Source organism: Suncus etruscus, chromosome 13 (assembly GCF_024139225.1).
Source record: "Suncus etruscus isolate mSunEtr1 chromosome 13, mSunEtr1.pri.cur, whole genome shotgun sequence".
Classification (NCBI taxonomy): domain Eukaryota; kingdom Metazoa; phylum Chordata; class Mammalia; order Eulipotyphla; family Soricidae; genus Suncus; species Suncus etruscus.
Window position 1 is genome coordinate 29355650 of NC_064860.1, and position 18268 is coordinate 29373917.

Genomic DNA, 18268 nt, shown 5'->3' on the forward strand with positions numbered 1-18268 from the left:
AAAGATTAGAAAACAACCTTTCAAGCTATCTTTCAACTCCCTTAAAAAAGGCTGGAGTGGCTTTACAGAATCCTTTCTTGATCTGGAGGCTAGCTCTAGCCGGCATGGGGTCTGGGGAGACCCCAGTTCGAAGGCCTTCTCCCTAGCTTGGGGGTGCTGGGAGCCTTGGTAGGCCCCCAGTCATCCCCTCTCCTGCCCCCCGCCCCAGCCTCCAGGCCTTCCCTGGGACCCAACCCAGGCGGCCAGAAAAGGTGGGTGTTGGGTGGACCCTCCTGGAGGGAATCCCAAGCTTTCTCCGCCCTTCCCCCAGTGAAGAGGGGGGGAGGGCACAGGGAGGAGGGCAGGTAGATCCTGGCTTCCGGTTCTTTACCGAATCCTTTTTTGATCTGGAGGCTAGCTCTAGCCAGCATGGGGTCTGGGGAGACCCCAGTTCAAAGACCTTCTCCTTACCTTGGGGTTGCTGGGACCCTTGGTAGGCCCCCAGCCGTCCCCTCTCCTGCCCCCCGGCCTCCAGGCTTTCCCTGGGACCCAGCCCAGGAGGCCAGAAAAGGTGGGTCCAAATTGGGGGGTGCTGAGAGCTGCTCATTTTTTTTTTTGGGCCACACTCGGTGATGCTCAGGGGTTACTCCTGACTGTCTGCTCAGAAATAGCTCCTGGCAGGCACGGGGGACCATATGGGACACCGGGATTCGAACAACCACCTTTGGTCCTGGATTGGCTGCTTGCAAGGCAAACGCCGCTGTGCTATCTCTCCGGGCCCTGCTCATTTTTATTAAGGCAGTCTCTGGCAATTTCTTAACAGTCTACATGTTCAAAACCGCACGAGGGCTATCGTCCCCGCACGCACAGTAAATATTAATAGTATATCCTATCCTTCAGTTATGTTTTGTGTATGTAGAATGTCCATCTTGTATTCTGTCCTTTTGCACATCCCTGTAAAGCTCATTTTCACTCCTTAACTCTATCACCTCCAAGCATCAGTACCCCCCATTTACCCTTTTTAACTTCAGTAATTCACAGTCTCAATCACACACCAAAGTGATGCACTGGATTTAACAACCCCCAACTATTTCAAAAGACATAAAATGGACACGTATGGCTTTTGCATATTTTATTTCTATTTTCTTTGACAGCTGTAACTCTTACTAAATACTCTTAGACAGTGAAGATTTTCCCCACTTTTTATCTTTTCTTCTCTCTGTGAGCTGTTCAATAAGGAATTTTTGGTGAAAGAGTCCCTCAGTTTAATGCTTATGTTTAACCACGTCATGGGGATTTTTGGACTTGTTCTTGCAGCCCCCATATGGCCATGTGGCATTGTTCCTTGTTTGCATAGGCACATTAAAATGGGAAAATACTATACATACAAATAAGTTACTATCTAATAGAGGTAGGAACACAGAAATCTTGTATAGTAATGGGTACTTACACCCTGAACATTGACATAATGACCTGGCACAGGCCTCAGAAGAATGGGCATTCTCCATTCACCCCTGAACCAGGGAAGCTAACTACAAAACCTCCAAGGTCATTTATAACATCATTTGGAAGCAATCCTCTACTAGGGAAGACCCTACCGCTGCTCTGACATTGACCTGCTCAAAAGAGATTTCCCTCAACACTAAGAAGAATTGACAACAATGACCTGTTACAGGACAGAGCTCTCTGCATTGCCCTTTTATTGTGAAATGAAACTAGAGGACGCTCTACACCATCCTCACTTCAATTTAGGATATGTAGATTCTAGGATCTTTAATACAGAAACATGATACCAACAACAGAGACTGTAAAAAATAAAAGTGTATTGGCACTACAGACAATGACTTGGATTGAACAAACTAGTTTGCCTGGAGCCTAGAGTTGGTCTTCTGCCAGGAAGTTCAGGGGTAGGGTCTCCTTGTATTTAGGCCAAGGCTTTTCCTTTCCGTGTCCCTCATATTTTGGGGGCCTATGCAAACAATAGCTGCAACTCTATCACCATTTATACAGTGCTCCTTTGACTCTAATCCTTAAAAAAAAACCCACTTAAACTTTTGTGATTAACTTAAACTAATATGCATTGGCAAGGAAATGTAAGAAAATACTATACCTTCAATGTTTAAGGAGTTACATAAGTTTTATGGCCTTAGATTGCTTTGTGTACTGCTAAGAAATATTATAATGTACTACAATCTGGGGACTTGAGGGACAAAGTAATAGTACATGGGTTCTATTTTATTTTTCTTAATGTTCTTTGGCTGAAAGTTCAAAATTAAGGTATCAGCAAGGGGTTTTCTTCTAAGAATTCTGTTTATGGGTGATTGTCCTTCCACTGTAACTTTACCTTTTCCTCTTTCTTTGTATCTTTGTTCTCATAATTAAAAATAAATTTATAAAAAAAAAGGCTGGAGTGGCCAGATAGGGCCACAAAACATACTTTTATGAAATCAAGAAGATAGAAATTGTATCAACTATCTTCTGACCAAGGTGCACTGAAAATAGAAGTTAATTACAATAAAAATGGATAAATTAAAATTAAACAGCTGACTATTGAACAAACAGTGAGTGAGAGAGGAAATCAAAATACTCCTGGAAACAAAGGAGAATGGGGATGCAAACTGTCAGAATTTGTGGTACAAGATAAAGCAGTATTAAAGAAAATTTATAGCTTTGCAAGCAATTATCAGGAAGGAAGAAAGAGCTTACAAAAATAATTTAATGGAATAGCTTAAAAAATTAAAAAATGACCAGCAAAATGGACTAAAAACAAGTGATAGAAAGGAAGAAATAAAACTTAGAGCTGAAATCAATGAACTGGATAACCCAAAAAATAAATTAAAAATCAATAAAAGAATTGTTTCTTAAACAAATAAACAAGATATATAAACCATTAGCAAGACTCAGAAACAGAACCCTAATAAAACAAATCAGAAATGAAAGGGGGAGATATCACACCAGACACTATAGAAATTCAAAAGATAAAAAAAAGAAAATCAAAGGATAGTCTCAGAGATTACTTTGAGAACCTTTATGCCATAAAACAAGAGAACATTGAAGAAATGGATAATTTTTTGGACTCCTAGAACCTCCCAAGGTTTTTTTTTTTTGTTTTGTTTTTTTTTTTTTGTTTTGTTTTTGGGCCACACCCAGTGATGCTCAGGGGTTACTCCTGGCTATGTGCTCAGAAATTGCTCCTGACTTGGGGAACCATATGGGACACCGGGGATCAAACCAAGGTCCATCCTAGGTTAGCTGTGTCCAAGGCAAATGCCCTACCACTGCGCTATCACTCTGACCCAGAACCTTCCAAGGTTTAACCAAGAAGATTTGGAATTGCAGAACAGACCTATCACTATCAAAAAAATTGAAATGATAATCAAAAGACTTCCCAAAATTGAAAGTCTGGGCCCAGATGTATTCACTAGTGAATTCTTTCATACCTCTAAAAAGGATCTTCTGCCAATCCTTTTCAAGCTCTTCCTGGAAACTAAAGAAACAGAAATACTTCCAAAGAGTTTCTATGAAGCTAATATCACCCTGATGCTAAAAATAGATACCACACACACACATGGGAATTATAGACCAATATCCTTGAAGAACACAGATGCAAAGATCCTCAACAAAATACTATCAAATAAAATCCAATAAGTCATCAAAAAAGATCATACAACACAACCAAGTAAAATTCATTCCAGAGATGCAAGGATGGCTTAACATATTTTAACATAGTTAAACATGTTAAACCTAGTTTAATATATCATTCAACATAATACACTATATCAATAATAGAAAAAATAAAAATCATATAATCATACTAATAGATGTAGAGAAAGCACTTGACAAGGTTCAATACCTGTTCATAATAAAGTCTCAATAAGATGAGAACTGAAGAAATCGCCCTCAAAATAGTAGAATTCATTCACCATAAGCAAACATTATACTCATTGGGGAAAAAGCTAAAAGTCTTTCCTCTAAGATCTGGCATAAGATAAAGTGCCCATTCTCACCACTTTCATAAAAAAATTACTTGCCATAAAAATTAGGCAATAAAAAAAAGTTACTAAGGGTATCCACATAAGAAGGAAGAAGTCATGGAGACTGGAGCAATGGTGCAAGCCATAAAGCATCTGCCTTATAAGCACTAGCCTAAGCTAGACCGCGGTTCAATCCCTCGGCGTCCCATGTGGTCCCCTAAGCCAGGAACAATTTCTGAGCACACAGCCAGGAGTAACCACTGAACGTCACCAGGTGTGGTCCAAAAACAAAACAAAACAAAAAAAAAAAAATAAAAAAAAGGGAAGAAGTCAAACTCTAATTATTTGCCAATGACATGATACTGTAATTAGAACCCCTAAAGACTACATAAAAGCCTCTAAAACAATAATCTTATATTGAAAAGTGGCAGGCTACAAAATTAAAACACTAAAATACATGTCTTTTCCATATATAATTAATGAGAGAAGAAAAAGATAATAAAATTCACATTCACAATTATGCCTCAGAAAATTAAGTACCTTGGAATCAACTTATTGACAGAGGTAAAAGACAAAGAAAACTACAATACACTACTTCAAGAAATAAAAGAAGGGAGCTGGAGCGGTGGTGCTAGAGGTAAGGTATCTGCCTTGCAAGTGCCTGCCTAGGACAGACCAAGGTCCCATCCCCTGGCATCCCATATGGTCCCCCAAGCCAGGAGCAATTTCTGAGCACATAGTCAGGAGTAACCCATGAGCGTCACCGAGTGTGGCCTCCCCAAAAAAACCAAACAAACAAACAAAAAATTAAGAGGACATGAACCAATGGAAACATATCCCCTGCTAATGGATTGGAATACTTAACATAATTAAAATGGTAAGCCTACCCCCAAAAAGCAGTGTACTGATCCAATGCAGTTCCTATAAAGATACTCACGACATTTTTCAGAGAAATAGATGAAACACTTCTTAAATTCATATGAAACAATAAAAATCATGAATAGCTAAAGCAATCCTTGAGAAAAAGAAAATGTGAAGCATCACTTTCCACAACTTCAATCCCTCCTACGAAGCAGTAGTAATTAAAATGGCATGGTGTGGGAATAAAGACAAGCTCTCCAATCAGTAAAATAGAACTGAATATCTGAGGCAGTGTCCCATATATATGATAAAATTTTTTTATAAAAGAGCAAAAAAGGTGAAGTGGATGAAGGAAAGCCTCTCCAACGAGTGGTACTGCAAAATATGCTCAGTTATGTACAAGAAACTGAACTCAGACCTCTTTCTAACACCATGCACAAAAGTCAAATAAAAATGAATTAAAGACCATTATAATAGACATGAAACCATAAGGTACACAAATGAAAATGTAGAAGGAATTTACCATGACATTAAAGGCATCTTCAAGGATAGAACACCACCGATCAAACAAGAGATAAGTAAGAGATAAGCTAATAAACCACTGATAAACAAGAGAGACAAAGAGAGACTACATTAGTGCTCGCTTCGGCAGCACATATACTAAAATTGGAACGATACAGAGAAGATTAGCATGGCCCCTGCGCAAGGATGACACGCAAATTCGTGAAGCGTTCCATATTAAAAAAAAAGAGAGAGAGACTACATTAAACTTTGCACTTCAAAGGAAATGGTGACTAGGACACAAAGACAACAATGGAATGGGAGAAACTATTCACCCAATAACTACCTGATACGGGGTTAATCTAAAGATAAAGTGATAGATATCTACCTACCTATCTCTATAGATATATGTGTGTATAGAGATATATTATATAGCTATAATAAAGACATATAGTAGAGCTTTATGAAAAAATATCTAACCCCATCAAACATGGAAGAAAAGATGAACAAATACTTTGTTAAAGAATGGGGCTTTTTTTTTCCTGCTGAGCCAGCCTAGAGACACCAAGGACCATAATCCCTCCAGGACCCACACCCGGTAAGATGTCCCCACCCAATGAATGTGGGGCCGATTCCTGCCGTGTGATTGGGCATCCAGAGACTTAAAAGGGAAGGCGGCCATGCTCTCTGCTTTTTTCCTGCTGAGCCAGCCTAGAGACACCAAGGACCATAATCTCTCCAGGACCCACACCCGAGAAGCGTGGCCACAGAGCTCTGCTCTGCGACTGCGCTTATCTTTTAACCCCTGAATTCCATTTCTCCACATTGTAAGAAGCAATCTACAGCCTTACCAATGGAGAAATTTTGCAGTACACCCTTATGTTTAAAGAAATCAAGATGGCTGCTCTGGTAATCTAAAAAGTAGGAAATAGCTAAGTATCCTCTCAAATAAGAAGTTTAGATTAAAATTATGGAAGATGTTCAAGGAGCTCTACAAAAGCATTGATAGACTTGACTGGAGCACAGTTAAGCATCAAGAGGATTTGACGACTGAAATTAGAAATTTTCACACTGAAATAACAGGTCTGAAAAACTGAGCTTATGCAACTCTTGCCAGCATGGGGTTTGAGGAGACCCCATGCCAGAGGCTTTCTCCCAAGTCTGTGGAGTGCTGGGAGGCTTGGCAGGTCCCACAGCTATCCCCCCTCTTTATCCTAGGGGATAAAGGCCTTCCCTGGGTGTCATCTCAGATGGCCAGAAGTGGATTCAGGTGGACTCTTAGGGGTCCTCAGGCTTCCCCCCTCCCTTCGTATTCCAGGGGGGACGTGCATGGGGAGGAGGGCGGCCAGATATCTGGCTTCCGGTTTCCTCTTTGATTCTAGAGGCCAGCTTTTGCCATGTATGGGGTTTAGGGAGGCCCCATGCCGGAGGCCTTCTCCCTAGCCTGGGGAGTGCTGGGAGGCTTGGCAGGCCCCCAGCCGTCCCCCTCTTTTTCCCTTGGACTCCAGGCTCTCCCTGGGTGCCAGCTCAGATGGCCAGAAGTGGGTTCAGGTGGACTCTTTTGGCCCTCAGGTTTCCCCCTCCCTCCGTACTCCAGGGGGGAGGTGCATGGGGAGGAGGGCAGCCAGATATCTGGCTTCCGGTTTTCTCTTTGATTCTGGAGGCCAGCTCTTGCCAGGTATGGGGTTTGAGGAGGCCCCATGCCGGAGGCCTTCTTCCTAGCCTGGGGAGTTCTGGGAGGCTTGGCAGGCCCCCAGCCATCCCCCTTTTTTTCCCCTGTGTAGTATATGAAAAAGTTTCCATAAGATTATTCTTGGAATTGTTGTATTTTCTTAGGATTGTTCTGTGACTATTGCCCCACCTAGCCCTTCCAGGTGGGGCGCTGTGGAGTTGGCAATAAATAGCTTGATGGACAGGGGAGAGGGGTCCTTTTGCGAAAGCTGCAGGCTGCAGGAGGATTCTCTCGCTTTCTTTGCCCAATCTTTTACACCCTATCTTTCTTGTCTGTGTGGATTATTATTTGCTGCGGATAAATATTACCAAGGTCTCCCCCCGAAAGGGGACAAGGGGATGGGAAGTAATTTCTCATTCTGGGGACTGTTCTTGGATTCACAAATACCAAACAAAGGATTTAACAGCAAAGATAAATTACACCCTGGAGTTCAGGCCTTCCCTGGGTGCCAGCTCAGATGGCCAGAAGTGGGTTCAGGTGGATTCTTAGGGGTCCTCAGGCTTCCCTCCTCCTTCCGTACTCCAGAGGGGAGGTGCATGAGGTGGAGGGCGGGTAAATATCTGGCTTCTGGTTTCTCCTTTGATTTTGGAGGCCAGCTCTTCCCAGGTATGGGGTTTGGGGAATCCCCATGCCAGAGGCCTCCCTAGCCTGGGAGTTCTGGGATGCTTGGCAGGCCCACATCCATCCTTCTCTTTTTCCCCTGGACTCCAGGCCTTCCCTGGGCACCATTCCTGGTGGGCTCTATAGGGGTCATCAGGCTGTCCCCCTACCTCTCTCTACAGTAATGGGAATGCACTTTGGAAGGAGGGTGGGTCGTTCTAGCACTGGTTTATATTGGGACAGTCACTGGAAATTTTTCTCCTTGGTCTCCTATTGACAGTATTGTATGCATATGGTTTATATATGCATGATATCCAACTTGTATTGTGACCTTGATACTGCCCTACAAAGCTCATATCTAATCTTTTTCTGCCTCAGTCCCAACCCTTATTTCCCCCCATCTTCCCATGTAGGTGCAGCTCATGACATGAAGCTCAACACATAGAGTGATGAGTGCAGTTAGAGAAATAACTACACTGAAAACTATCATAACAATGTGAATGAATGAGGGAAATAGAAAGCCTGTCTTGAGTACAGGTGTGGGTAGGGTGGGGAGGAGGGAGATCTGGGAAATTAGTGGTGGGAATCTTGCACTGGTGAAGGGGGTGTTCTTTATATGACTGTTGTCATACAACTACAATAAAATTTGTAATCACAGTGTTTAAATAAATATAATTAAAAATGTATCTAACAAGAAAAAAAATAAAAAATAAATAAAATAAATTAAAAAAAGAATGGGGCCGGAGAGGTGGTGCTAGAGGTAAGGTGTCTGCCTTGCACGCGCTAGCCAAGGAAGGACCACTGTTCGATCCCCCCGGCGTCCCATATGGCCCCCCAAGCCAGGGGCAATTTCTGAGTGCTTAGCCAGGAGTAACCCCTGAGCATCAAACGGTGTGGCCCAAAAAAAACAAGAAAAAAGAAAAAAATACATATGCCAAAAGGCACATGAAAAATGCTCCATATCATTAATCATTAGGGAAATGTAAATCAAAGCAATATCATCTCATACCACAGAGCCTGGCACACATAAAAAGAATAAGAACAACCAGTGCTAAACAGAAATGGGGAGAAAGGGACTCTGATTCACTATTGGTGGAATGTTGACTTGTCCTGCCCTTTTGGTAAACAACATGGAGATTCCTCAATAAAACTGAAAATTGAACTCCCATATCAGCAAGCAATGCTATCCTTGGGAATATACCCTAAGGAACCAAAACAAAAAGCAGAAAAAGTATCTGCACTCTATACTCATTGCAGCACTGTTCACAATAGCCAGAATCTGGAACTACCCAAATGTCATTGAACAGATGAGCAGATAATGAAACTGTGGTACATCTACACAGTGGAATACTAAGCAGCTGCTATGAAAAATGAATACGTAACATTTGTTCATGGATTGGAATGTAGAGTATTGTGTTGAGTGAAATGAGCCAGAAAAGGGCATAGACATAGAATGATTCCATTCATATGTGGGATATAAAAAAAGATTATAATAAATTGTAAATAAATAAAATAAATTGTAATAAATCTCAAAGATAAAAGATGAGGGCCAGGAGGATGAGTCCATGGTGAGACACTTGCCATAAAGAGCAGGGGAGTGCAGTTAGGGTGGAGGAAAGACCGCTATAAAAATGAGTTGAAAATGATCACTCTAGACAAGAAATGGGTGCTGAAAGGAGGTAACATGATATAAAAGATATCCCTTCCATAACAATATTCAGTAGCAAACAACAGAGAAGAAAAAGTTTTCTATAGAGGCAGGCAGGGGGAAAGGAAAGGAAAACTGGGGACTTTGGTGGTGGGAAATGTGCACTGGCAAAAGGATGAGTATTAGACATTGTATGACTGAAACTCAATCATGAACAACTCTGTAACTGTATTTCATGATGATTCAATTGAAACATATATTAAGAAAAAAAACCAGAATGAACGTGAATAGCCTGTTATCTCTTTCCTCTGTACCACAGATACCGCACATATTCAAAGCAGAGTAAGTAGAGCTTCTTTGCCACATCTGTATTTTAATTTTTATGAGATGGAAAAATTGAAACTCTTAAGACAATTTAGAATTCTGACCTAAATTGGACAGAAAAAAAATAGGACAGACACCTCTGCAAAAGAAGGGCCATTTGGGAGTCGCTGTTCTATACATGGAAAGGAATGGACAAAGAGCCTCCCTGAGAAATGTAAAAGCAGGTCTTTAAGGATGTAGGAAAGCTATGGGGCCTGAGAGATGGCACAGTGGTAGGGCCAGGAAGAACCGCGGTTCGATCCCCTGGCATCCCATATAGTCCCTCAAGCCAGGAGCGAATTTTGAGCACAGAGCCAGGAGTATCCCCTGAATGTCACTGGGTGTGACCCCCCCAAAAAAGAAAGAATGTAGAAAAGATAGATAAAATAAGAAGGCATAAAACTATTGAGGGCAACAATAACAACAGCAAAACCAGAAGAATTATGACAGGCATTTTTTTTTTTTTGGTTTTTGGGTCACACCCAGCAGCACTCAGGGGTTACTCCTGGCTCTACACTCAGAAATCGCTCTTGACAGGCTCGGGGGACCATATGGGATGCCAGGATTCGAACCACTGTCGTTCTACATGCAAGGCAAACACCCCACCTCCATGCTATCTCTCCGGCCCCATGACAGGCATTTTTGTTCTCCTCTTCCCAGTGCATTTCACTCCATGGACTGTTCTCTCCCTTACCACCCCAGGGCAGTGAACACCTGATATCTTCTCTCTAATGTGGAAGCCTGGGGTTGCAGAGGTGTGGGAAGCAGAAGCTACAATCTGAAGGAGCTCATCTATTCAACCTCTATGCCTGTATTGTTACCTACTGCTCATTCTGACACCATCTAGGTGTTGAACAGCTCCGAAAGAAGAGATGTGTTGAGCCGAATCCATGAAAGAGTGCAGGAACATTATTATTATAAGTACTCTTTGGTGGTATGATGGTTAACTTTCTGTGTGAATGTGATAGGGCTGCAGGGTGCCGAGACAATTGATCAAACATGATTCTCCATGTTTCTGGATGTGATTAACATTTAAACTGGAGTGGATGCCAGCAGGCTGCCAGCTGGCCTGATGTTTCAGTTCCCAAGCTGGCAGTTAAATGAGTTCCTCTGTTATTTCTGTTTTCAGTATGACCACTGAAATTCTGAAGCTGACAGGCTGTGCTTCCATGGGATAGCTGTGATAGAGGATGGGTCTGTGTAGCCTCTGAGGGGAAGCTCCTTGGGGTAAAGCCCTATTTCTTCCTTGCTTTGTATCAAGCCTTTGTAACAGCTCTACAGAGCTGGAGGACTGTTCTGTGGCTGGCTGCCTCTCCATGACTCCTGGGGTGAGGATTGTGCCCCCTTCACGAATGTCCCTATTTTTCAGTCCTGTCTCACCAAGGGAACTCCAGATTTCTCCCCTGATTATCTGAGTGGCATTCAGCAGAGGAGGTTCTGTCCTCTGCTTCCCACACAAGGATTTCTCTCTCGAAGTAGCTGGCAATCCGTATGTGAGTACCAAGTTCAAGTATCTCAAGGAGACATCTTACTGAGGCCATCTATTTGCCATGGATGCGCTGATCTGTGGGTAGCCACTAACTACATTCACATAAATGGAAATAGGGCTCAGAAAAGTGTCTTTCCCCACATTTAGAGATGAGTGAGGTTAAAAGCCACTTAAAAACAATACCTTCTACACTAATCGGCACCACTGAAGAATCCATGTTGTTGCTGCTTCTGCTGTGATTGGGACTGCACCATCTCTGAGCCAAATTCCCCGACCCCACAAATGACAATCCCTGTTTCTCCAGATCCAAACAGCATCAAGATTATAGGTCCTCTAATTTTGCTAAGCCAATTGCACAAGCAAGGAGCATAACAGAACTGAAAGGATAGCAAGTGGGAACTAATGTGCCTTTGTGAAAATCGGGGTCGGCCTGGCAAATGACAACTGCCCAAAGCTGAAAAACCAGTGACTCCTCCAGTATGTCATCTTTACTGGTCTCTGGATGGCTCCTAAGCACATCTAATCTGAAACAGACTTTGGATACAGAGGGAGAAAATACACAGAGCCTGTTCAAGTTTAAGCAGAATGCAGAGGTCTAGAAGGTGGTCTGGGCCTGAGACTCCCCAAATTTAAACCAAAGGGTAATGAGTAGGGTTGAGAAACTAGGCCTTTCCTCATTCCACTCTGTTTCTCTGCTCCCTGGCCCAAAATATAGTGACCTGTAAACATTTTTCCTGTTAGCTGAGACATCAGGTCTAACTTCCTCTAGGATGAGAGTATAAAAGTTTTATTCAGCAGAAACAGAGGTTAAGGGGTTACAGACACATGTCTAAGTGGCAAAAGTTGAGAATCTTTACCTCTAACACATAATTCTCAATTTTTTCAGCTTCAAACAAAAAAGCCAAAATGGGGTGTTAGGCTGAATTTATATGACCTACCCAAATTCATGATGAAGACCCATTAGTACTGGGATATAGGACTTGTGACGAGGTGTGAAAGTCAAATAAGTCCTTAGAGCAGGACTTGGATCCAGAAAGCCAGCCCCCTTATAAGAAGAGGAGGTACCAAGACATAATTCAACAGTTAGATCACATGGTTAGCATGTACCCCACCCAGGTTTAAATACCACCAATACATGACCCCCAAGCATTATGGGGTACAATTCTGAAAGCCCCCAGCACTGCCAGGCCTGGTATCTCCAGCACTGCAGAGTCACATTCAAGCTTTTGCAACAAATTGCCAGTCCAGCTGGCCTAGAATTGCCTGTGGAAAGTCCAGACATCTTGAGCACCACTTAGAAAGACCTTTGCCTCCCAAAAATAAAAAAGAAGAGACAAAAGATTTGTCTCTTTACCATGTAAATGAGGTCAGTCTGCAATAGAGAGAAACTTACCAGACTATGAACTGAACCTTCCACTCTTCATTTCTATTGTTTGAGCCATGCAGTCTCCAGTTTGTTGTTTTAAAAGCCAAACATCACAAAGTGTGTGTGTGTGTGTACATATGTGTGTGTATTGTAAAAGGCACAGTACAGAAGTAATAGCACAGATGAGCGCATTTCTCTAGGAAGTACATTCCTTGAGAGTTGCTGATAGGGCTTGAGAAAAAGAGGGGGGGTCCACACTGAACAAAAAACTTCTATAAATAAATGTGTAGTCATGAGGCAAAAAAAGACTGGGTAAATTTAAGATAAATCTAATCAAAAGGTAAATATAATCCTCACTCACATATTTTTGCTCTTCTAATGTTCCAAAGCAAACAACAGTAATCATCATTTTTTCTTGTAAAGTAAAATGGTGCTTTTCATTTTATGGAGTTGAAGTTCAATATAGTATGATTTTACTAAAATATTCTCCTCCTATTTTTTTAAATCACATTTTAGAAACATAAGTAATTTCATCATGCCTTTTGAGGGTATTATTTCCTCTTCTATGTAAGTTATTAAAAAATTCTTTTAATTGGGGCCAAAGAGATAGCACAGCAGTAGGGCATTTGCTTTGCACATGGCCAACCCAGGACAGATGGTGATTCAATTTTTAGCATCCCATATGGTCTCCCGAGCCTGCCAGGAGCAATTTCTGAGTGCAGAGATAGGAGTAACCCCTGAGCACCACTGAGTGTAACCCAAAAACCAAAAAACAAACAAACAAACAAACAAAAACAAAAAAACAAAGACTTCTAATTGTAGTAACAGTAACATTAATTTTCATTGCTACACCTATTTCAGAAGAGATTTATCACATTAAATGGTCACACACATATATAAATAATATAAATACCTATACCACATTCCCTACCAAAGATCATCTATTCTCTGGATGCCTGGTGCAATCCCGCTCTGGCTGGCTACCTTAGCTCTGTCATCTGAATCCAAGGTTTGGTTTGGAGATGTGTGCTGTTCCCTTGCTGTTTCAAGTATTTTATTATGGCAGCCTCAGCTCATTAAGGTGTTAGCCTCAACTCAATATTTATATATTGAAAGTGCCTAACACTGGGGAAAGACCAGCATTGGCACTGGCTAACTGAAGGGCCACACAGAGTCTGATCAGGGGCCACTTTCCATCTGGAATCTTCCAGCCCAAAGGTACCTGAAGGTCATTTAACTGAATGAGTCACTCATCTAAAGAATTTGGGAAAAGTATGCAAACTATGCACATTCAGTTTCCTGTAATGGTCTCTCTGTCCTCCATGATAAAAAACAATAAGTAGGTAGCTATTAGCCAACTTGCACACTACTCTTTCTAGAACCTTCTCTGCCTACCTTACTGGTATTAACTAACCTTGACAGGTAATGTCCCCAGGTTAAGAGCATTTTAGATAGAGGAAAAAGTAAGTCTATCTCTGGTCTATTAAGTCTTGGGAAGATCTGGAAGAGTTCAAACAACCTGTTTTATTTCCAAGGAACTGGAAACCCCTTCAGCCTTCAGCCAGTAGCAGCCTGAATCAGACATGTTCAGATTGGTCCAATAGTTTCAGTACATGGAGATACAGGATCAATGGAAAAAAAAAATTCATTAAATGTTTCTCCTAGAACTTTTTCTTTCCTTTTTCTTTTGGGCTTTGGATTCATTCCCGATAATGCTGGGAGTTTCCCCCAGCTCTGTGCTTTATGCAATGCAACTACCTCAATCCCTATACTATTACTAGGCCTTTCTTGGAAGTTTTGAAGTCATAATAAAGCTTTTTATAATAATATTGTAAACTACAAGGTAAAAGTAAAGTTACCTAATGGCAACACACCAGTATATTTATTTCATATATTTTTCCCTGAGTGTTCCAGACTTATTTCATAATCAGTATATGCAACTGTGTAATATGGTGAAAAACAATGTCCCTTCATTTTCCAAATAGTTTCTAGAGGCTGAGGATAGATCAGTAAACAAGGTAAAATCCCCTTCCTCTTAGTAGCGCTTCCATTTAGTGGTGAGTGATGAGTCCATTAAAAGACGTGGCTTGGGAGTTAGGGGAGACCCTATGTGGAGGGCCTTCTCTCTAACTTGGGTGCGCTGGGAGCCTTGATAGGCCCCAGCCTTCCCCTCTTCTGCCCCCGGCCTCCAGGCCTTCTGGGGTGGCAGCCCAGGCGGCCAGACAAGGTGGGTGTCGGGGGTCCCTTCTGGATGGGGTCCCAGGCTGCCCTTCCCTCAGCACTAGGGAGAGAAGGGCACAGGATGTAGGGTGGGCAGATCCTGGCTTCCGGCTCTCTCTCGATCCTCTCTTGAGCTGGAGGCTAGCTCTAGCCGGCATAGGGTTGGGGGAGACCCCATGTGGAGGGCCTTCTCCCTAACTTGGGTGCGCTGGGAGCCTGGATAGGCCCCCAGCCTTCCCCTCTTCTGCCCCCGGCCTCCAGGCCTTCTGGGGTGGCAGCCCAGGCGGCCAGACAAGGTTGGTCCTAACTTGGGGTGTGCGGAGATTTGCTCGGTTGCGCTAAGTTTGTCACTGGCAATATCTGACCACTCTGCATATGGAAAACCGAGATGGGGGGGGGCTATCGCCCCTGCGCGCACAGCATATATTAAGAGTATTCCTTATCTTTATGTTATGTTTTGCGTATCCAGAATGTCCATTTTGTATTTTGCCCTTTCCCACACCCCTTCAAAGCTCATTTTTACTCCTTAACTCTCTCACCCTCCCAAACATCACTAGCCACATTACTCTTTTTTAACTTCAGTATTGCACAATCCTAATCACAGACCAAAGCCGTGCATTGTGTGTAACAACCCCGAACTGTTTCAAAAGACATAAAATGGACACGTATATCTTTGGAATATTTTGTGTTTTTCCCTGACAACTATAAGTCTTACTAAATACTCTTATACAGTGATGATTCTAACCACTTTTTATCTTCTCTTTATGAGCTGTTCAACAAGGAATTTTGGTGAAAGAGTCCCCCAGTTTAATGCTTGTGATTGAACCATGTCATGGGGATTATTGGACTTGTTCTTACGGTCCACATATGCACCAATAACGCCACGTGGCATTGCTCCTTTTTTGCATAGGCACATTACAATGAGAAAATACTATGCATACAAATAAGATCCTATCTAATAGAGATTGGAATACACAAATCTTATAGTGCAAAGGGACCTTACACCCTGAACACTGACATAATGACCTGGCACAGGCCTCAGAAGAATGGGCATTCTTCATTCACCCCTGATCTAGAGAAGACATCCACGAAACATCCAGGTTTGTCTATAACATCACCTGGAAGCAATCCTCTACCACAGAAGACCCTACCACTGCTCAGACATCGACCTGCTCAAAAGAGACTTCCCTTAACACTGAGAAGACTTAACAACGACCTGCTTACAGGACAGGGCTTCCTGCATTGTTCTTTAATGGTGAGGTAAAACGAGAGGACGCTCCACATCCTGACTTCTATGTAGGATATGCAGATTCCAGGATCTTTAATACAGAAACATGATACCAACAACAGAGACGGTATGAAAAGTGTGTTGGCACTACAGACAATGTCTTGAATTGGACGATCTAACTTGCCTGGAGCCTAGAGTTGGTCTTATGCCAGGAAACTTCAGGGGTAGGGTCTCTTTGTATTTAGGCCAAGGTTGTTCCTTTACATGCCTCTCATATTTTGGTGGGCCTATGCAAACAGCAATTGCCACTCTAACACCGTTTTTACTGTGCTCCTTTGATTCTAATCCTTAAAAAAAAATCCACTTAAAATTTGAGGTTAACATAAGCTAATATACATGTACAGGGAAATGTAAAATATACTATGCCTCTAATTTTTAAGGAGTTACGTAAGTTTTATGGCTTTAGACTGCCTTGTGTGCTGTTAAGAAATATTATAATGTGTTACAATCTGGGGACTTGAGGGACAAAGTAATTGTACATGGATTCTATTTTGTTTGTCTTAATGTTCTTTGGCTGAAAGTTCAAAGTTAAGATATCAGCAAGGGAACTTCTTCTGAGAATTATGTTATGGGTGATTGTCCTTCCACTGTAACTTTACCTTGTCCTCTTTCTTTGCATCTTTGTTCTCATAATTAAAAATAAAAAAAAATGTGGCTTAGTGGAGGATGATAAGTTATGAGGACTGGGGTCAGGAGGAGCTCTCTAATAAGCTAGGGACATCTAAGCAGGAAAAGTATAGAAAGCAGGAAGTATAGAAGAGGAGAGGTCTGGTGAAGAGAGATAGGAAGGGTCCGGCAAGTGAGGCAGGGCTAACATTTGGAACTGTGTAAGGTACAAATATTCTGTTTCTGTAGAAGGGCATCCATGGAAAAGCTGGAGCAGGAAAGAGAAGTGAAGTGGAATTCGACAAATATTGCCTCCTAGTATATCTTCCTTGTTAATTTTTCTTCTTTTTTTCTGGGGAGCATTGGAGCTCCTAAGTAGTACTCTGGGGGAAGGTTGCCCCTGTCAGAGATAATCAAGCAGGATGGGTGGTTTAATGCCAGAGTCCAACAATGTGGCAATGCTCAGGCTCAGCAGTTTCAGGACACACCCCCATAGTATCTGGAGGGGAGGGGGGACTCTGCGCTGTACCCAGCATTATCCAAGGGGCCATGCAATGCCAGAAATCAAACTCAAGTCCTTGAAAATCAAAGCATATGCCCAGTCCCTAAAATGGTCCCAGGTTGCCTTACTTACAGAAACTGAAATCTCTCAGCTTAGAGCCAAAGCTCCTGAATTTAGGTGAGCTCTCTATGTGATGGATCTCCTGGGAGAGGACTGAAGCAAAGGGTGCAGGCCTTGGGGAAACTGGTAACTCATCAACACCAAGGCTATAGACTTCTCGAACTTACCTTCTACTGTCAACTCCACAGTCACCTGGCGAGAACCACTGCCGTTGGTGGCTTCACAAGTGTATTTTCCCTTGTCCTCCTCATCAACTGAGTGAATCACCAGGCTGAAAGCCCCCCGCGTGCCACAGTCCAGCAGGAAACGGCCACCATTGGAGATAGGTTGTCCGTGTCGATGCCACGTCACCTGGGGGTCTGGGTAACCCCGGACCTTAAAGGGAAGAGAAAGAGGAGAGCTTGTATTCAAGGAGCACTTCCCTGTGTTAGCTACCATTCAGTGTCTGACTGACATGTGCTAATAATGCATTCAGATTTCACTATCCATGAATTCAGTGGAGCAACTCTCTACTTCCACTTCCATTTTAAAGATAGGAAAAGTGGGATATAGAAAGTTTGAGTATAGAAGATGCTCCGTGTCACCCTAACTTCGATGTAGGATCTGTACAGAAACCAGGATCTTTAACTACAGAAACCTGACAGCAACAACTGATTGTGAACAGCTTTTACTGGGACCACAGAAAGACTTCAGGGTTAGACAACTTAGTATGCCTGGAGTCAGTAGTTGGTCTTTTGTTTTGGTTTGGTTTTTGGGCCACACCCGTTGATGCTCAGGGGTTACACCTGGCTATGCGCTCAGAAATCGCTCCTGGCTTGGGGGACCATATGGGATGCCAGGGTATTGAACTGTGATCTGTCCTAGGTAGCGCCAGCAAGGCCTTACCACTCCGAGCCACGGCTCCGGCCCCTATATTTTACATCTCTTATCTTTAAACAAAACAAAACAAACAAAAAAAGACGAGCTTACTAAATCTTCTGCTATTGTATTAATGATTTTATTAGAGAAACAATAATTTC

At 42.5% G+C, this 18268-nt stretch overlaps 1 protein-coding gene and 1 non-coding gene across 2 annotated transcripts in view; one reads left to right on the forward strand and one right to left on the reverse strand.

Annotated features, from left to right (window-relative positions):
- MYLK (myosin light chain kinase) overlaps positions 1–18268 on the reverse strand; it is a 244404-nt gene that overhangs the window by 166287 nt on the left and 59849 nt on the right. The window contains exon 2 of the mRNA XM_049785945.1: positions 17417–17624. Within this exon, the coding sequence (XP_049641902.1) occupies positions 17417–17624 (208 nt within the window). The remainder of the gene's footprint in view (positions 1–17416; positions 17625–18268) is intronic.
- LOC126026631 (U6 spliceosomal RNA) lies at positions 5451–5557 on the forward strand. The gene has a single exon (XR_007501855.1). It is a non-coding gene; the product is annotated as a U6 spliceosomal RNA (small nuclear RNA).